This window comes from Monodelphis domestica, chromosome 2 (assembly GCF_027887165.1).
Source record: "Monodelphis domestica isolate mMonDom1 chromosome 2, mMonDom1.pri, whole genome shotgun sequence".
Lineage (NCBI taxonomy): Eukaryota > Metazoa > Chordata > Mammalia > Didelphimorphia > Didelphidae > Monodelphis > Monodelphis domestica.
In genome coordinates, this window is record NC_077228.1 from 442,128,966 (window position 1) to 442,149,902 (window position 20,937).

The 20,937-nt window shown below is 39.2% G+C and overlaps 2 protein-coding genes across 7 annotated transcripts in view; both read left to right on the forward strand.

The window, feature by feature from the left end:
- Positions 1 to 12,117: 12,117 nt before the first annotated feature.
- On the forward strand, positions 12,118 to 14,380 carry MRPL18 (mitochondrial ribosomal protein L18). Of its 4 annotated transcripts, none has more exons than XM_001381420.4 (4): positions 12,118 to 12,438; positions 12,746 to 12,932; positions 13,551 to 13,782; positions 14,185 to 14,380. In XM_001381420.4, exons 1-4 carry the CDS (start codon positions 12,387 to 12,389, stop codon positions 14,254 to 14,256), a joined length of 543 nt encoding a protein of 180 aa, XP_001381457.1. In that variant the 5' UTR covers positions 12,118 to 12,386; the 3' UTR covers positions 14,257 to 14,380. The 4 variants fall into 4 exon arrangements, with proteins under 4 accessions (XP_001381457.1, XP_016284482.1, XP_056674988.1 ...); XM_016428996.2 differs by having other exon boundaries at positions 12,127 to 12,438; positions 13,551 to 13,633; XM_007484851.3 differs by having other exon boundaries at positions 12,152 to 12,438; positions 13,551 to 13,799.
- Positions 14,381 to 19,724: 5,344 nt separating this feature from the next.
- The window catches only part of PNLDC1 (PARN like ribonuclease domain containing exonuclease 1), a 29,191-nt gene continuing 27,978 nt past the window's right edge, over positions 19,725 to 20,937 (forward strand). For all 3 annotated transcript variants that reach the window (XM_016428997.2, XM_007484852.3, XM_007484853.3), the window contains exon 1: positions 19,725 to 19,935. In XM_016428997.2, coding sequence (XP_016284483.1) covers positions 19,860 to 19,935 — 76 coding nt within the window. In that variant the 5' untranslated portion in view covers positions 19,725 to 19,859. The remainder of the gene's footprint in view (positions 19,936 to 20,937) is intronic.

Sequence of the window (20,937 nt, forward strand, 5' to 3'; positions counted from 1 at the left end):
TCCTAAATTAATAATATTCCAGTCCTTGGTGCTGTGGAAAGACCACTGGATTTGGAGGAGTTAGGTTCAACTCTTCAGTAGGTCCAAAATCGTGGTTTGGCTGCTCCCAAACCCTGGGGGGTTAGGCAGAAAAAGGTGGTACTTTATGGACCCTTTCCTGACCCTCCAGCCTTAGGACACTTGATTTCCCTTCCTGCCCATAGGCCTCCTCTTCCACATCATTATCTCCCTGCATTTTCATTGGCTTTCTTTAGGTCTTGGCTTCCCTTAAGACTCAGCCCCTCCATAGGAAAACTTTATAAGACTTCTCAACAATTGCTAGAGCTCTGCCTTTGAAGGAACCTGAAGAGTATCTTGCAATGTAATTGTGCAATAGTTACCAGAGTTACAGCTTGCAATGTAACTATACAAGTTACTCTTGTGTTATGCCCCCTAGAAGGTGAGCTCCTTGAGGGACTATTTTTTCTTTGACCCCCCAGCTCTCAGCACAATGTCTGGTATATAACATGCATTCAGTACAGGCTTATTGACTTAGGGGGTATGTCACTGAGATCTTCCAGAGAACTAAGGGCTTTGGGTCTCCCATTTATTTCTTATACTTGAATTAAAGGAAAGTGTACTACTAGGATGGCAATAGGCATGTATATAGTTTACCAAGGTGTCCTCACCCTTAAAAGAGCTAATGTCAAATGCCACCTCTTCCACAAAGCCTTCCCTAATCATGCCAATGATAATCAATCTGACCCATCTTTTAGATAATTTTAAGATTACAATATAGTTCTGAAGCAGGGATGGACCTCAGAAGTCACCTAGGCCTCTGGAATCATACTTTAAAAATGACTAAAATGGCCAGGAATCCTACTGCTAGGCATATGGCAAATCAAGTCAATAACTATTTATGGAGTGCCTACTGTGTAGAAGACACAGTGCTAAGAGCTAGATACAAAGAAAGTAAAAAAAAATGAGCTCTCAAGGAGCTCCCAATCTAATGAGGAAGATAGCATGCAAAGAATTATGTATAAATAAGCTACAGGATAAATGGAAGACAGTCAACAGAGAGAAGGCACTAGAATTAAGGGGGAGTAGTCAAGCCTCCCTGATTGGAAAAAAATTAAAGCTCTGCTTCAAACTCCAATTGCTTCTCAAGCCAGACACTCTACTTTGTATCTCTAAACTAATAAAAAATACTTATTTTCTAATATCATCCTTACACTGAGTAAGGTAGGATTTTAGCCAAGACTTGAAGTCAGGGAAACCAGGAAACAGAAATGAAAAAAGACAGTCAGTGAAAATGTGCAGAGCTGGAAAATACAGTATCTTCTTTGAAGAATGGCTAGGAAGTCAATATTGGAAAAGTAAAAGGGACAAGGTTACAAAGGACTTTGGAAGTGTAATGTACGGATTTGGGAAAGAGATGGTGATGATGGGGAGAAAGAGGGAATGGGGTTGAGAGAGTGAAGAGATCCTCCTCCTCCCTTCCTTCAGACGGTAGATAAGCCAAGTTCTGTCTCCTTGAAATGGGAATATGTCTCCCCTGAGAATGTTTTCTAGGAGATGGAAGACAAAGAGGCCTCAGTGAGATGGCAAGATGCCTTTCTCAGAGGAGCCCAGGGCTCCTGAGGTCCAATCTATCCTTGAGAGGCAGGATAATTTCTTATGCCTCTGCTTCCCTCAGGGACATTAATTGTCAGTTCCTTTCAGGATGTTAGGACTATTCAACTGCCAAGGAAAGATGTCAGTTCTTTGGGTAAGGCAATCTTGAATCCCTGGGATCTAGAAGTCAATCCCCATTTGGGGAGAGGTGTGACCTTCCCCAAATCTTAAGTCCCCTTAACTATGTTATTTAGAGACTGGCCCAGATCTAAATCTTAAATATCAGGTAATTTATTGGGATTCAAGTAGGGAAGGGGTGGCAAGGATATCAAGTAAGAAAGTAGGTAAACAGGGAAGCCCTACATATTGTCCCCTCTAGCAGGTTGGCCCTTCAAAGTCTAGGGGTTCAAGGCTCCTCAGCCTTGATCCCTCTTTCTTGCCAATTGCCTTTTAGTCCCTACTCTTAAGCTAACTAAAACTTGAATATGAGAGACGGGGGACAGGTAAGGGAGAGACAGAGAAATCCTTGGAAGGGACCTGTGGATGGCTCCCTTCAAAAGTCCCAATCCACAATCCCACTGAGGACTTTAGACTGCTGTCATGGAGAGTTTGATTAGAGGTATTCAGGGGTTCAGAAGGGACAGTAGATCTCCCAAGAAATAGGCTTATTCCCAGCCTAGGGAATCCACCCTCCTCCTCTGGCTCTCAGCTAGAAGTAAAGTTGCCTGTTGAATCCTCAAGCTTCTGATTTTCTCCTGGAACTCTTAGTTTTTTCTTCTTGTTCCTCTCCCCACTTTCCCTTTAGCTAAATTTCTGTCAGAGTCTGTTCTCTCCTCCATGTGGAATGTCTCTTCTCATACAAAAGCCAAGTAGAAGATTTGATATTTGATTCTGCAGGTGAAAGGAATCATTGAACTATATTGAGTAGGGAGGTGACATGGTCAGGCCTGTACTTTAAGAAGACCACTGCTCAGTGGATTGAGAGCCAGGCCTAGAGAGGGGAGGTCCTAGGTTCAAAAGTGGCCTCAGACACTTCCCAGCTGTGTGACCCTGGGCAAGTCACTTAACCCCCATTGCCTAGCCCTTACCACTCTTCTGCCTTGGAGCCAATATACAGTATTGATTCTAAGATGCAAAGTAAGGGTTAAAAAAAAAAAAGACCACTGGTAGCTGAGTGGAAGATGGATTAAGTAGAGATAGACTTGTGACAAGGGGACCAACTATCAGACTATTACAATAGTTCACTCGTGAGAAGATTAGGGCCCACACTAGGGTGTTGGCAATGTCACAGGAGAGAAGAAGTTGTACATATGATAAATATTGTGAAGGTAAATTCAACTGTCTCTGTAAATAGATTGGACATGGAGAGTGAGTGAGAGTGAGTATTCTTGAGAATGTGAGATGAGGAGTTATCCCCTGGGTGACTGGGAGAATTGTGGTGCCCTCAGCAGTGATAAGGAAATTAGGAAAAGGAGAGAGAGAGAAAAAAATTATGAATTAAATTTTGTACATGTGTTGTCTATACAACCAGTTAGAGACATACTATAAATCATTTGATTCAAAATTAGAGGTCAGGAAAGAGGCTAGAGTAGTATAAGCAGATGTGAAAATTACCAACATAGAAATGATCATTGAATGCATAGGAGCTGATAAAATCACCTGGGGACACCCAAAATTAATGAGTTAAGTTTAGGTGAAGATTCAGCAAAGGAAATTGAGAAGGAGAAGCCCAGTTAGGTAAGAGGAGAACCAAAGAGGCTAGTGTTTTAATAATAATTTTATAAAGGGTCTCAAAATGTTTATAGTAGTACTTTAGGTAACAGCAAAGAACTTAAAAGAAAGTAAATGTTCATTGATTGGAGAATGTCTAAGCAAGTTACATGAATATAACACCATTTTCCATGGTATTATATTCATGTAATTTGTTTATGATTTTATGAAGTGATGAGGAGCCAAGTAAGCAGAATCAGGAAAAGAATGTATATGACATTGTAAATGGAAAGAACAAAACAACAGTTGAAACCAAACATTGTGATATTATAATGATCAAACCTGGCCCCAAAGAAGAGATATGAGAAAATACTCATTTTCTTTATAGAATTAAGGAACTATGTATAGAACCACACATACATATCAGACTTTTTCAGTTAGATTTTTTTTATGTTGATTAGTTTTGTTGAAAAAAAATTTTTTATTCCTTGTTATAAGGGATGGTACACTGGGAAGGGAAAGGAAAAATATAATGGGAAATTTAAGTGATACAAAACCAAAAGATGTCAAGAGCTTATTTTTAAAAAGTCATACAGTCCAGTCATAGTCTGCTGAATTCTTGTCTTTTATCGCTAGCTGTCTAATGAATATTTTGAATTGACCATTTTCATAAGCTTCTCAAAACTCAACATTTCTGAAACAGAAATCATTGTTTCCCACCCACCTGTGAATCTAAAAAATTCTCAGACCCTACTTCATAAGATTTGGTTAAGACCATCCCCCATTTTAAACAATGAAGGAACTTAGATCAGGAATGTGAGACCTCTACTCCACCCCTACTTAAGCATGCTTTAGGGGAAGAAACTCCTTGCTGAACAATGAAAAATACTTAAACCCATACTTATAGTAAGGCAAAAGTTCTTAAGCTGTGCCTATTTTTAGATCTAATACAAAAGGGTGCTAAGTACCTATAAAGGTTGTGAATTTACAAGGAGCAAAGAGGTGAGAACTTACTCAGAGTTTTTTTTCAGGTGTGAACTTAATCAAAAGTTTAAGTCTACTCAGGTGTGAATTAAGAATGGTCTGTCCTTTGGGAAAACGTCTACTGTGATTGGTAGATGTGAGAACTTAAAGGAGGTGACATAGGAGAAAATTCCCTTTAAAAGGAGGTAAAAAAGGAGGTCTCGAGAGATTCAGCTGGGAAAAGCTGAATTGGAGGAGGCAGCTGGTGTCTCTCTGAACACTAGAATCTTGCTAGGACAAATCTTGTGGTGAGTGGATAAAAGACTGACTGATCTCTCTCTTAGGGTTTTCAGCCTAGGCTGGCTCATGCTGGCCTAGGCTGGTCTAGCCCTTTTTCTCATTATTTCCTTTCTCTCTCTCTCTCTCTCTCTTTCATTAATTCCTCATTTGTATTAATTAAAATCTCTATAAAACCCAGCTGACTTGGGTATATTTAATATTTGGGAATTTTTCCCTGGTAACCACCTTATATTTGATTTAAAACAAGACACTGTTTTGAAACCATATTTTCTGCAGTCACAATTTAAGCCAACTACTCTTTTATCTGTCACAATTTATGACTCCCACTATTTTAATCATCACACACCCCAAGACTCCTTCCTCTTCTGACCTCTATTTCTATGGAAGGTTTTACCATCCTCCCCAGTCATCTTCATTTACAACTCTTTTTCACCTCACAGAATGGTCATACCAAATCTTAAATGATTCTTTTCCAAATTTCTAATATCTGTTCCCTTCTCTTTACTCACATGACCACCACTCTACATAAGACCTGCATCACCCATTTTTTAAAAAAACACATGCATTTTTTAAAACTTATTTTTTGTTACATTTTGAGTTGTCTCCTTCCTTCCCTTTTAACTCCAAATTAAGAGGCCAACATTTGATATAGATATATATGTGGAACTATACAATATATATTTACATTTATCCTAGCATCTTCCTTGGTAGGTCCTTTTGAGTTGATTTGAGTGATTATATTATTTGGAATAGCTAAATCATTCACAATTAATCATCCTATAGTATTACTGTGTACAGGTATACAGGTATCCCTTCCACATCACAGGGGTTAGGGGTAGGACACCCTCTCTATTTGGAAGACCCATTTAAAATTTTTGGGCCCTCCCTTTGTACCAGAGAAATCTGAATTATTTCTTTTTCTTTTATGGGGTTGTTAACTTGAAATCTAGAGACCCCAATTCTGCTCCTGTTTCCTTGAGAATTCACCCCAAGGGAAGTTTCAGACAGCCATTTCAGATTGAATATATAGGCCTTAAGGCACTTAATGGTCCTAGTTGGATAGAACTAGTACATCTAAATAAAATGTTAAGTTACCCTTTTGTCCTAGTAGTTTCTCCCATTGTATCAAAGTCTTCTCCCAGGAAGCCCAGCTCTAGGCTGGACCCTTCCCTTTTGTACCCATTATAAAGCATCAGCTTCTTCCTGATAATCCTGCCTTGGGCTTCTCATTTCCTTATGGTAATGTCAATCAATCATACTTCCCTATCCTTAGTTCCCCAAATGATATAGAAGTTTCCCAATTTCTATTGTTCATCAGAGAACTCATCTAGCTCAGTGCATTCTCCCAGGGTTATGTTCACAGTACCCAGCGTGTAGGCCCTGTGTAGTTTCTGATGCTGGACTCTGTATAATGGTCCATCATTGGACCTATCCCTTTCCTGATTAAAGATTTGGTTTTTCTGACTACTTTAGTAGTTCTGTGTTTTTCCCAAGTAAACAGGGTATTAGTATTTTGTTATAAAACCTGGGTTAAGTATTTTGCCATAGGCCATATAGTTTTTAAACTTTTTCTATGTTGTCTGCTCACCTTTGCATGCAGTCTGCAGCTTCTGCAAAACTCTCCCCAAATTCCAATCCACCAATCCACAGTATATGAAAACCGCATTGGGGAAAGGATATTTATATAATGTTCTCCTGATTCTGCTCATTTCACATCAGTAAATCTTTCCAGATTTTTCTGAAAGTATCCTGTTTGTCATTTCTCAATATGCTTACACATTAAAAAAAAAAAAAACCCTTATTTTCTGTCTTAGTATCAATTTTAAGGAAGAGCAGCAAGAGCTAGGCAATCAGGATTAAGTGATTTGTCCAGGGTCACATTTGAACTCAAGTCTTTCCTATTCCAGGCCTGGAGTTTTATTTACTGTGCTACCTAGCTGCCTCTTTGCTTGTCATTTCTAGCAATGCAGTAGTGTTCCGTCACAGTTATATACCACAACTTACTCATCTATTCCCCAGTTGATGAACATCCCCTCAGTTTTCAACTCTTTGCCATCATAAAGAGAAGTGCTATAAATAATTTAGAACAAATTTGTTCTTTCTCTTTTTCCCTGATCACCTTGGGAAACAGATTTAATAGTGGTATTGCTAGGTTATCCTTATCACCTCTTACCTGGCCTCCAAATTGATAATTCTTAATAGGATTTCTTGTTGCATTTTCCAAAGCCTTATTCTCCATCCATCTTTTATGCTGTTATGATACTAAATAACAGATTTCTTATTCTGTTTTACATAATTGCACTGTATATTTTGTTCTCTTGGCTCTACTTTTTCTTTGCATCATTTAGTATGTCTTCTCAAGTTTCCTTGAATTTTCTATATTTATCATTTCATAAGGCACAATAATATTCCATTATACAATGCAATGAGTATAAGAATATAGGCCATTCCCCAATTGAAAATAGTCAAAGGATATGAACAAACAGTTTTTAGATGAAGAAATCAAAGATATCAATAATAATATAAATATGTTCTAAGGCACTCTTTATTAAGAAATGCAACAGCTCTAAGGTACTACCTCACACTTATGAGATTGGTCAATATGACAGTGATAAATGTTGGAGGGGATTTGGCAAAATTGGGACACTAATTCATTGTTGGTAATGTTGTGAACTGATTCAGCTATTTTGAAGGACAATTTGGAACTATGCCCAAAAGACTATAAAACTATGTATACCCTTTGATCCAGTAATACCATCACTTGGTCTGTATCCCAAAAACATCAGAAAAAAGGGCAAAGGATCTACTTGTACAAACACATTTATAACTGCTCTTTTAGTGCTGGCAAAGAATTGGAAATTGAAGGGGATGTCCATCAATTGGGGAATGGCTGAACAAATTGTGGTACATGTTGGTGATGCTCTTAAAAATGATGAACAGGCTGACTTCAGAAAGAGCTGGAAAGATCTTCATGAACTGATGTAGAGTGAAATGAGCAGAACCAGAGGAATATTGTATACAGTAAGAACAATATTATGGGGTGATCAACTGTGAAAGACTTAGCTACTCTCACAATACAAAGATGCAGGACAATTATGAGAGACTTAAGATAAAGAATGCTATCTACCTCTAAAGAAAGAACTGTTGGAGTTGGAATACAGATCAAAGCATACTATTTTTCACTATAGTTTATTTGTTTTTATTTTGGGGGTTTGGTTTTATATAAGTATTATATTTCAACAATGAACAATATGGAAATGTTTTGCATAATAATATATGTATAACCCAAATCAAATTGCTTACCATCTTCAGGGAAACAATTTGGATCTTATAACTTAAGAGAACTTATTTGGAAAATTGTTTTGATATGTAATTGTTAAAATATCTTTTTAAAAAATAGCAATTAGACTAGTTTAGATGGAACACAAGGTGCATAAAGAAAAGTAATGTGAAAAAACTCCAACATGATGCAATGAGAAAATTACTATATTTGGAGTCAGAGTAGCTATGTTCAAATATTACCTCCTCAACTTAATGCCATGTGTGACTCTGGGCAAGTCACATAACCCGTTTCCTCATTTGTAAAATAAGGAGGTTGGATTAAATGACCTTAAAGCTCCTTTCAGATCAAAATCTGAATCTATGATGCTATGATATGCTACAATTTGTTAAGTGCTTATTTTGATTCCAGGTTTTTTTTTGTTTGTTTTGCTTCTACAAAAAAGTGCTGCTGTGAATATTTTATAATATATAGGATTTTTGTTTCTGTCATTAACTTCTTGCTAATGTGTCCCACAGTAGCATCTCTTGGTCAGAGGATGAATAATTTAGTGCCTTTTTCTATCATAATATCAAAGTGTTTTCTAGAACATTTGAATCAATTCCCAACTTTACCAATGATGTGATTATTGTGACTGCGAAAAATATGGGTTTCAAGACTATGAATTGCCCAAACTGTAAAGATAATTTTTAGCGTCTTGATTTTATATCAAAAATAAGTGGTTGCCATGGGAAAAATTCCCAAATATGAAATACCCAAGTCAGCTGGGTTTTATGGAGATTTTAAGTAATATAAAGGAAGGAATTAAGGAAAGGGAAAGAGACAAAATAAGAGGAAATAGTAGGAAAAGGCTAGGGCCTAGGCTTTTCTCTTTAAGAGAGAAACTAATTCAGTTTTAAATCACTCACCACAAGATCTTTCCAAGCAAAATTCTAGTGTTCAGAGACCCAGCTACTCCAAGCTCCAACTCCTTCAGAGAGCCTCCTCTGACTCCTGACCTCCAATTTAGCTTCCAAAGCTGAATTAAATTGAACTACCTTGAACTGGTTCATACAGCTCCTTTTAAAGAGAAATTTCTCTTGTGTCACCTCCCCTAAATTTTCACGTCTACCAATCATAGTAGACGCTTTTTCCTAGGACAGCCCATTCTTAGTTTTTAGTTCTTACCTTCTCTGGGTAGATTATATCTTCTGAGTACTCCACACCTCTTTGTTAAGCTTTCCCCTTGCAAGTTGCCTGACCTTTTAGTGATTAATGTGACCTTCATAGGTACTTAGCACCCTTTTGTATTAGATTTAAAAATAGACCTAGCTTAAGGGCTTTTGCCTCACTGTAAGTATGGGTTAAGTACTTTTTCATTGTTCAGTAAGGAGTTTACAACTTTATCTTCCCCTAAAGTATGCCTAAGTATGGGTAGAGTAATGCTAAAGTTCCCAATACATTCCTGACCAAGTACCTCCATTGTTTAAATGGGGAATAACCTTAATCATAACCTTAAGATAATGTTCCAAGGTAGAGTCTGAGAAAATTTAAGATTCACACTATACCAATCTTTCCATAACCCACCATTGTTTCCATTTCTTAATCATTGACAATTTGATGATTGTATATATATATATATATATATATATATATATATATATATATATATATATATATTAAACTGTAATATTGCTTGTTTTTAACTTTGTTCTTCAGTTACATGTTCTTCATCATGCTTTCCTTCTCTCATTCTTGAAATTTTTATTTTCTCTAAGGAAATCTGTACCAAATAGCTTTTTGAATTTTTAATTGGTCCAAGTGGGGTTTTATCTGTGTCTGTGAGATTATTTACATTTAGATATATCTGGTATAGTAACCTTAGTCTGTGCATTTCTTTGGTTATTAAGTTGCAGGGAATTGAAATTTTGTTTAACTGTTTCTTCCATCAACTTATGATCATGTTTATGCAAGTTTTTATGAATTTTCTTTCCTTTCATTTCAATCTTTGAACCTAATCTGCATTCAAAGAAGTTTCCTAGATATGATTTTCTGTTCTTTACTTTTCTCTTGACTTGTTAACTATACCCCTTTTATATGTACCTCCAATATCAGCTTGTATCTATATTATCAGATTTTTAATCTCTTGATCTGTATCTCCTGTACTTGTCTGTGCTTTTTCCCTTAGGGTTTGATTTGTTTTTTTTTTTTATCATAACTTCAGACAGACCCAATAAATTCACCTTTAGGTACCACCCATGTATTGTTAATGAGGATTTTGGGAAGTGACAAAATGGATCTACAGAAAAGCAAGAGGCTTGAAAGTTTGGGAACTGCCAATCAAGCAAGATGGAGTCATAGTTTCATGGAATCTTAAAGGAAGCAGTTGGGCAGCTTGAGCTGTTTTGAAACTCACTTCTTCTCTAACTGTTAGGAATAAGGTGGAAGCCAGACTCATTCTCCTGGTCATTGATTCTCCCCTTAGAGAAAAATAACTATTTCCTGAATTGAACACATTGTGAAATCTCCAATCAACAGGAAATTATAGGAAGTTAGGGAAACCTATTTTCCTCTCTCTTTCTCCTTCTCCTTACCTCCTCTATTTTAAAGAATAAAAAACCTCATAGTCAAAGATTTGAGGGTGAGAGTTATTAAAATAAATCTTCAACTTCACCATTCCTGAGAAGAACACTCAAATCGGTTGAGAGGGGAACAGGAAGTGGTGTGTGGGGAGGAGTGCAAGATCCAATTTTTCCCCTAGCTTGCTTCCTGGTGTTACTGCCATATTACCATAAATCTCCTAATACTGGTATCTATTACAAATATTGCTTGTTTTTAACTTTGTTCTTCAGCTACATGTTCTTCATCATGATTTCCTTCTCTCATTTTTGAAAATTTACATGAATAATTCTACTTAATATGTAATATGATTCTACTACCCTGCCTTCCTTATCTAAACTGTTCTAAAAATAAAATATGTTCTCCTGGAGCCATATTTCCATGATGGAGTTTTATCCTAAGTCTCTGATACCTACAAGATCAAATATATCTATTTGGTTAATGCCTGTAGTTTAATTTGAATAGAAGGGACCTCAGAAGGCCTGTAGTCTAAGTATAGCCAAACAAGAATCCTTTTTAGTTTATGCTTGATAAGGGATACATTGCTTAAAGACTTCTAGTGAGTAAGAAACCCTTAATTACCAACTCAGTCCATTCTACTTTTGGACACATCTAATTGTTAGTAAGTTTATTCTTTATGTCAAGCCTAAATCTTCACCTCTACAACTTCTACTCATTGCTTCTAGTTCTGCCTTCTGTGTCTTCAAAACAAATGAACAAATTCAATATGATCTCAGTGGAGACAGCCCACAATTTGATTCTGAAACAAATACCTCAGAGATAGCAATGTTCTACTTTTCTTCTTTTTCTTCTCTCCACCATCCCTGCTTGCATCTAGCTGGGAATGCTATCATCCAGGAGTCTAACCCATATTAGGATGCAAACCTGGCTATAGGCATTTTGGGGGTACCTTCTCATCAATTCCTCTGGACATAGAAATACTGAGGACACAGAAAAGAAAATTCTTAGTGATATCAAATGGTTCAGCATCACAAATAGATTTGGTTTTATGAATCTCTCCCCAAAGTGATCATCCTAAAGCAAAGGTCCGATCATGTCACCTTCCTACTCATTAAAGTCCAGTGGCTCTCTATAACCTCCAGGATCGAATATAAAACCTTCTGCTTGGCAGTCAAGACCTTTTGTAAACTTGCCCCTTCTACTTTCCAGTCTTTTTACACCTTATACTATCACTTTACCTTTCAACTTATCAACATTGGCTTTCTAGTCATTACTCAAACAAGATACTGCATCTCCCAATTCTGGGCATTTTCAGTGGCTGTCTTTTTCCTTTTCTTGAATTCTTTTCCTCTTTTCTTGAATTCTTTTGATATTCTTGATCTTTGTTTTTCCAAATGAATTTAGTTGGTTTTTTTTTTTTGTAATTTAATTGGGATGGCATTCACCAAGTAGATTAGTTTATGTAGAGTTGTCATTCTAATCATACTGGTCCTGCTCATCCATGAACAATTAATTATGTGATACTGCTCCTTGAAGTTTGAAAGTGCTAGTTCCCCCTTCGTTCCTACGGTTATTTTTAAAAATTATATTACTTGATATTCTTGATCTTTTGTTTTTCTTAGATAAGTCCTGTTACTATTTTGTCAATTTATGTAAAATATCTCTTTGATAGTGATTGTTACAGCGTTGATTATCATCAATTCCTAGGACTTTAAACAGTTGCCGAGGACAGAGACTGACAGCTTTGCACCGGGTCACAATTAGTCAAGGAGAAACTGCAAGTCGCTTTTGATTGGCTCGGGGAAAGCGGCCATCTTTATTTCGGCCGACGTCCTGCGTTCATTTAGGGCAACGAGCATGCGCTCCATCCCTAAGAGTCTTTGCCCTAAACCAATATGGCTGCGCCCTGGACCTCTCTTCTGCTTCTTTGAGTAACACAGAACAGATCACCGAGGCTGTTTCCCCATAGGTCATCTGCAAGATGGTTCTGCGGGCGAGAGGCCGGGATCTGCTGGCTCTATGCAGGAATCCCGGTAAGAACCGGGGCTTGACCCCCAGAATGACCCCGAGGTAACCTCTCTGGAGTGTCCAGCGCGGCTCATGCTTTAAACTTTTCGCGCAGCATCGGGAAATTTATAGTCCCCGGTGGGGTGGGAAGTGGGGTGCTATGGGAACGTAGTCCTGCATTCTTGCTTCTGCAGCTTCGGGGCTCCGCAGGCTGAGGGAAGGAAGAGGAGGGCGAACAGCATCAGTTGCCTTTCTCGCCACCCGCGTATAACTTGGCTCCGGGTCTTTTAACTACTACACCCTCCCTCTCCCACTTTGTTCCGGGTCCTGCAGGGTTTCGGTTGGCGCCTCTCACCACCAGCCCTAATCCAGCCCCAGCGCCGGAGGTGGACCCGAAGGAAAATGAGAAGATCGCGCCGGAATTCACCAACCGAAACCCCCGCAATCTGGAGCGTTTAGCCCTGGCCAGGAAGGAGCGGGGCTGGGCCACAGTGTGGCCGTCGCGAGCCTACTGGCACAGGTGAGGCGGAGTTAGCCCTCTAGGCTAGGGGACCTGAAAGAATCCGAGGGTGGTGGTAGGCTTAAGGGCAAGCAGTAAAGATGGACGTATGCACCCTTGCTTGAAACACCCCAGCCGTCAACATTCGATGCTGTAATAATATGAAAACACACAAAGCCCTAAGTAGGATTTCTTCTTTTATATTTATCAGCCTGGAAATAAGATTTAAAATCATGTAATCCCGAGCCGTTATTAGCAGCTTAATACTAGTTGTTAAACAAATGACAAGTCAGTCTCCTGAGCAACTTTTTTTCCTTACCTGTTAAAAGGAAAGGGGTCAGACAAGATAATCTTTCAGATCTCTTCCAAATCTATGACTGTGACGACAGATTTGTCTGAATTGAAATAATTTATTTGGATCCCGGTACTGAGGATGTTCTTTAAAAAAAAAAAATCATTCTGCCAGCTCTAAATCTATCATACTGTGATTCCCTAAGAAGAAATCCAAGTCATTTGACAGTACAGCAACCCTTTAGGTCAAATATTTTTGGGAATCTGAGATGAAATTGTAGTTGGTGGAATCTTTAGTAGCTACATAATGTCTTATTAGCTCATCTTTCTTTTCCCTATTCCTTCTAGGTTGCGAGTTAATCGGACCCAGCACCACATAGAAGCATTTGTTGAGCATTCTAGTGGGGATGTTGTGGTTTCTGCATCCACTCGTGAATGGGCTATTAAGAAACACCTCTACAGAACTCGAAATGTCAATGCCTGTGAGAATATAGGAAGAGTTCTGGCCCAGAGATGCCTGGAGGCAGGAATCAACTTCATGGCCTTCTATCCCACACCTTGGGAAGAATCCTCAGAATCGGCATGTTCTGCCTTGAGGTTTTTAGATAGAAGTGAATTGCTTTTGGATAAGATGGAAGATCTGTATATTGAGTTCTCTTCTCTGTAACAGCCCCAGTACTGGGGGCTTAACTTTGATAGTAAATTGTGTTTTATATACCACAGTACTAACAATCTTTTGACATACTTATTTTAGTCCTATATTATTATCAAGACCAATTTATACATAGTAGATGCTAATTATATATTCCTTGAAAAATAACCCTATCCTTTGTAGTGGGAAAAGTTGAATGCTGGCATTATTTTGTTTACTTTCTTTTTTGGGACAATAGTAGGAAGATGTTTTCTTTGTGTATCCTTTTTCTTTTTGAATCTCAACATGGTGCTAACTGAATCTTTTTCTCTTTCCTTATCTGAAAATCAGATACAGCGACTACAAGATGCCATGAAAGAAGGTGGGGTGGTGCTACGGGAACCACGAAGAATCTATGAATAAAAGAGAAATTTCATTTCTTTTGGACTTTTAATTTAAAAAAAATCAGTTGATAAACCCTTATCAAGAGACAAAAACTTGAGAATTATGAGATTTTGCCAGCATAATAAATGTGCCATTTTTTAGATTTTTGTGTGTGATTTTCATTCAAACTAAATTCAACTTTCTATTGGATCTAATTTTTTTTATTTGTAAAAAACCCTTACCTTCCATCTTGGAATCAATAATCAATATTGTATATTGGTTCCAAGACAGAAGAGTGGTAAGGAAGGGCTAGGCTAGGAGGGTTAGGTCATTTGCCCAGGTTCACACAGCTGGGAAGTGTCTGAGGCCACATTTGAACCTAGGACCTCCCATCTCTAGGCCTGGCTCTTAATCCACTGAGCTGCTACCCAGCTGCCCCCTTAATCTAATTTTAATTGTCTTTCAGGCACATTCGAGCATGGGATCTGGTTGATTTTTAAGGGTGAATTAAATGCTCTTCTTCATAGATTAAAATATTAGAAGACTTCTAAGTACAGTCATCCCTCCCAATATTGGGGTTTACATATTGAGGGTTTTTAAAATATAAAAATATCTAATTCTGTATGTGGGTTACACTTATTGTGACATACTATTGGCTGATGGAATGGAAGGCAACCAACCACAGCTCTGTGTTCTGTATCCTGGGTCCTGATTGGCTCAGTGACTGTAGGTTAGTAAGAGCATGGAAAAGGTTTATAGGAGAGTAGGAAGGGTTTCTAAAGATTAAATTAAATTAATTATATATTATTAATTAATAATTAAATAAATAAAAAATTTTAAAGTTTCCAAAGTTTAAAAAATATATAAACATAATGCCCCTACTTTGCAGATTTTTACCTATCTTGGGGGTTTCTGGAACATAACTCCTGCTATAGGTGAGGGCTCACTGTATTTTAAATATTTTTTTCTAACTAGTTTCTTATCTTTAATATGAGAATAATACTCTGCCAGACTCAATTTTTGTAAACATCAAATGCAGATTTATGTAAAGCATTTTATAGTTTCCACAGTGATTATATATTCATTTTAAGTATTATTTACTAAAGGCTGGGTTTGATACCAGGACTTTGGTAGGTATGGTATTTTCTCCCGAGTATGAAGGAGACAAGACAAATGAAAAATACTTTGTAGAAACATGCAAAGAAAAAAAACACAACTGTGGACAGGAGTATTGAAAGTCTGGTGTTTAAAGGATTGAATAGATTTTAGAGGTCAGGAATTTGGACAACTAGGTGGCACAGTGGCTAGCATTTGGGGCTTGGAATCAGGAAGATCCAACTCTGGTTTCAAATTTAGCCTCTCACACTTAGTAGCTGTGTGACCCTGAGCTAGTCACTTAACCTTACTTACCTCAGTTTCCCCATCTACATACAAAATGAACTGGAGAACAAAATGCAAAGCACTCCAGTATCTGCCAGAAAGACCCCAATTGGGGTCATGATGAGTTTGATAGGGCTGAACAACAATACAATTATAGAAGAGATCCCAATTTGAGAGTGGGTATTTGATCTGAGAAGAGGCATTTTCTGAAGGAGGAGGAGCATAGGAAAATGAGGGCTTCTACTGATATACAAAGCCATGTTCATCTAGTTGGAGCAACTTAAAATCAGATTTTTCTTACAATGTAAGGGTTGATTAGATAATATGGGAGAAAAGAATGCAAGACTTTGTACCTTGGAATCATTACCACACTGTGGCTTTGCTCCATTTGGATATGGTTTGGTTTAAATGGAAGTAGTCTACTTGCCTCATTCATTCCCTAAGTTAGTGAAGGAGAAAGAAGATAAGGAAAGAAACAAACATTTATTAAATGCCTCCTAGGTGCCAGGCATGATAAATACTTTACAAATATCTCATTTGATCAACAACCTTATGAAAGAGGTACTATTATTCCCATTTTATACTTGAGGAAACTGAGGCAGAGAAGTGACTTAACTAGGATTACAAAGCAAGTTTCATGTCACAAACTCAGGTCTTTCTGCCTGGAAGCCCAGAATTCTTCCTTCAACTTCTTAGCTACACCTAAACTGCATGGTGAGGATTCATTAATGTGTTATTGCTAACTTCTTTGGAGAATAATAATTTCCTTCATGTTTACATAGAACTTTTTTTTTTAATATATTTTATTTGATCATTTCCAAGCATTATTCGTTAAAGACATAGATCATTTTCTTTTCCTCCCCCCCACCCCCCATAGCCGACTCGTAAGTCCACTGGGCATTAGATTACATAGAACTTTTAAGATTACAGAGTGCTTATATATACATACATTTAATACATTATCTCACTTGATTCTCACAACAATCCTGTGAGGTAGGTGTTTTTAGTTATTTTACAGCTGAGAAACAAGCTAAGAGAAGCTGTGACTTGCTCAGGGTCACACAATTGGGAAGTAAGTCTATGGAATTTGAACCTCTCTTCCTGACTCCAGACCCAGCAGGACTGCATTCCCATACTGATTTCCACTATTAACTTGCATCAGTAAACATTATTGGTAATGAGGATAAGCTAGAAACTTTCCTAATAAGATCGGGGTGAAACAAGGATTCTCATTATCACTACAATTATTAAGTATTGTACTAGAGATGTTCGCTGTACCAATAAGAGAAGAAAAAGAAATTGAAGGAATTTAAAAAGGCAACAAAGAAACAAAAGAATCACTCTTTGCAGGTGACAAGATGGACAAAGCATTTCTATTTTCCAATAGCAAGAAATAGAGAGATTCCATTTAAAATAACTGTAGACAAGATAAAATACATGGGTGTCAACCCAGCAAGTATATGAAGTGTGTGTATATATATATATATGTGTATATATATATATATGTATACATATATATATATATATATGCATATATATATATATATATAAAACTTTGACTGTGGGTTTAATTTAGGAAGTCAAGGAGAAGGAATTGTCCCAGTTACTGGCTGGTTTACTGCTAAGTTATAGGCTCAATGGGAGTGGCCTTCTCTTCCAAGTAGATTCTAGTTGGTCAAAAAACATTTATTAAAGAAGTACCTTCTATGTGCCAGGCACTGCTAAGTACAAGGACACAAAGAAAGAAAAACAAGCCCTTAACTGACAACAGGAAAACAAAAATTAAAGTAACAAAATATGGTGAACGGATGCTAATCTCATTAAGGGGAACTAGGAAAAACTTATAGAGGCTGAGATCTTAGCAAACTTGAAGGAAATCAGGAGACAGAGGCTAGAAGTGTTGAGATAAAATTTTTTGATGAAGAGAAATGTAGGCACAAAAGTCTGTCTAATCTCTTTATTTGACAAGGCTAGCAATTACCAATAATAGAAGTTAGTGGCCCCTCAGTGATCAAAGACATGCTTTACATTCAGCAACTTTTTATACAGTATGGTTATATAAATTAATTGCATAAGGTCCACTGATGCCAACTAAATGCAAACTGTGATTGGTCCATTATGTAAAAGGTGGGGAGAATGTCTCCAGAAACACAGAGTTGAACAACATCCCCTGGAAAGTCTCCAATCATAACCCACCTATACCAGAGAGACCCATTGCTAGGAAAACCATCTCTTGACCAGGTTGAATTAGCCTCCATTCATCTTCTTTATCTCCCTCAAGAGGCAGAACTAGTTTCAGTAGGGTGTACAGTCTTTTATAAATTTTTCTACCAAGGTTTGTACAAAATAAATCCAAATCAAAACCCTAGGCATTTGTTACAGTGATTATTAAAACTTTTCTATTAATAATCAATAATGGAGAGCATTTCTGGTATGGAGAAACAGGCAGTAAAAAAGGCTAGAACTGAGAGATGGAAAGTTTGGCAGGAGGAATAGCCAAGAGGTCAGAGACACTAACTGTAGTATATGGAGAGTAGTAAGATGTGGGAAGACCAGAAAGGTAGGATGGGGCTAGCTAAAGAAAGGCTTTAAAAACCTAACGTTCTAGTAGATTTTTTCTCCTTTTCAGAGGATGGGAGGATATAAAGGGAGCTTAAAGACCACTGAAATTAGGCACTTATTTTACAGATGAAGTAACTGAAGCACAAATGTTGGAAGCCTTTCCCAGGATCACAGAGCAGATAAGGTCAGAAAGCACTTGAACTGAGTCCTTCTGGATTTCTAGCACAGTGTTCTATACCAAGCTGCCTCTTCTTTTTTTTTTTTTAAACCCTTACCTTCCATCTTGGAACTGTGTATTAATTGCAAGGCAGAAGAGTGGTAAGGGCTACCCAGCTGCCCCCCCAAGCTGCCTCTTCTTTTGTTCAAGACTCTCATTTCTAGAAGAGGAAACAGGACTATAGAAGTTCTGTACCTTACTGGGTTGTCATACAGATAAGTAGAAAATTCTGGTTTAATCCTTGATCTTGATTTGCCCAATATCCCAGGCAGTTCTTTGTAATTATTTCTGGAGCCTCTTTAAAATAGTCTTGAGGGCAGGCAGCTGGGTGGGTGGCTCAGTGGATTGAGAGCCAGGCCTAGAGATGGAAGATTCTAGGTTCAAATGTGGCCTCAGACACTTCCCAGCTGTGTGACCCTGGGCAAGTCACTTAACCGCCATTACCCAGTCCTTACCACTTTTCTGCCTTGGAGCCAATACATAGTATTGATTCTAAGATGAAAGGTAAGGTTAAAAAAAAAAACAGTCTTGAGGCATAGGCTAGGCATCTTGATTTGATAAATAGGAAGCAATCAGGAACTACTGTGAAACTTGACATGGAAAGCAAAGGGATACGAGGCATGAAAGCTTCTAGCTGGGAGAGAACTGAAAGGAAGGTGTTATAAGCAGAGCCACACTCAGTCATGTCAGACTGTTTTTGACCCCATTTGGGGTTTTCTTGGCAGAGGCACTGGAATGGTTTGCCATTTCCTTCTCAAGCTCATTTTACAGATGAGAAAACTAAGGCCAAAGGGGTAAGTGACTTGCCCAGGGCCACCCATTGAGAGTAGAACTTAGGTCCTCCTGATTTCAGGCCTAGTGCTCTACCCTCTTGCACCACTTAGCTTCCTAAGCTAAGCTATAGGACACTGTTAAGAGATGCCCATCGACAGCCCTGAGAAACTTGATGAGAACGAGAGGGGAAGTACCTGCTCTGGACTCGGCCGATAAAGGGCAGGAGGGAGAGAGAAGCGGCTGGTCTTGGAGAGAATTTGGGAAGGGATGACAGTTTACAGAACCAGGAATCAGAACTGACCCTATGTCCTTCCAGACTGGCTGCAGCTGAGGATGGGGGGGGGGGGGGAGGTTGGGCGCACAAAACGGCACACAGAAACAGCTCCTATTCCTCCCCCCTCTTTCCCTTTTCGGCCTATCTTCCTCTACTCCATGTCCTCCATCCTTCCACTTCTTTCCCCCCTCCCTCTTTTCCTTTCTTCCCTTTCCCCTTTTTCCATTTCTCCCTACCACTCCTTCTCCCCTTTCCCGCCTCCCCTCCTTCTCTTGCCCCTCCCCCTCCCGCCCCCGCGCGCCCCGGGGCCCGTGTGCCCTTGGGCAGGCGCGGGGGAGCGCTTCCCCTTTAAGAGGCCGAGGGTCTCCGGGCTGGCCCGCGGGGCTGGGCCGTAGGAAGTGGCCCGGGTAGGCCTCACAGCGCACGTGGTCGGCCATGGAGCTGGGCGCCGACTGCTTTGAGCAGAAGCTGCCAATGCTGGAGGAGCTCATTCTGGCCTCGGACTTTCTGGGTAAAGAAGCCCTTGCGCTAACCCCTCTGCGCACCTGTTCCTTCGCGGGCTCTGCCGGGCGGGGATCTCGGAAGGGCGGAGGCGGGCGCCGTGGCGCGACGTCGAGGCAGATGGGCCAGATGGCGGGTGCCGGGGATGCCGATTTGGAAGGGGCCGAAACCCCGGGTTAGAATACCAGCCTTGACCCTTCCGCCCTAGGCAAGCCCGGGGGAGAGTGGCCGCAGCTCAGCTGCTATGGTAACGGGTGGGGGCGGGGGAATGGGCTCCATCTATCCCCCAGGACTCCTCCCTGTGCTCCCATGGGCTTGTCCACCTCTTCCATTTTACAGGTGAGGAAACTGAGGGATGAACCCAGGGGAAGCGATATGTCTGGGATTCCACAACTAGTTAGTTAGAGGCAGAGGCCAGATTCGAACTCCCTGAAGGCTGGAAAGTGTCTGTCTTTAACCAGGAGCTTAATTGCCCCTTGGAGTTTCAGCTCAGTGTGAGTCCTGAGCCTGGGGAAGGGGAGGATGGAGGTGTTAGGCCTATACAGTTTCCCTTTCCCTTTCCCTTTGGCTATTTTCTTTCCTTCCTGGCGTTTCCAGTGCCTGAGCTTTGCAGGATCCTCGGCCTCTACCTAATTCTCAGCTCCGAGTGCCCATTCATCTTATTTTCCCAAGATCTATATACTGGTAGACAAACATCAAATATGTCAGAATCTGGGCAACAGACATCTTGCATTAGACTGTACCTGCCCTGGGATTAGCTCGGATGAGCAAGGTTTGTTAGAGGAAATAACACAAATCAATGGTATCACAGATCCATTTGGATATGCTTCCTGAACCAGGACAATTTGGGAAATACGTTGTTAATTGGCTTGCCTTAGTCTTTTTTAAAAATGAATTTAATTTTTATTTTTAGTTCCAACTTCTCTCCTTCCTTCCACCAACCATTGTGAAAGCAAGAAATACAATACCTATTAAACATATGAAGTCATCCTTTTGCATTAGTCTTACAACA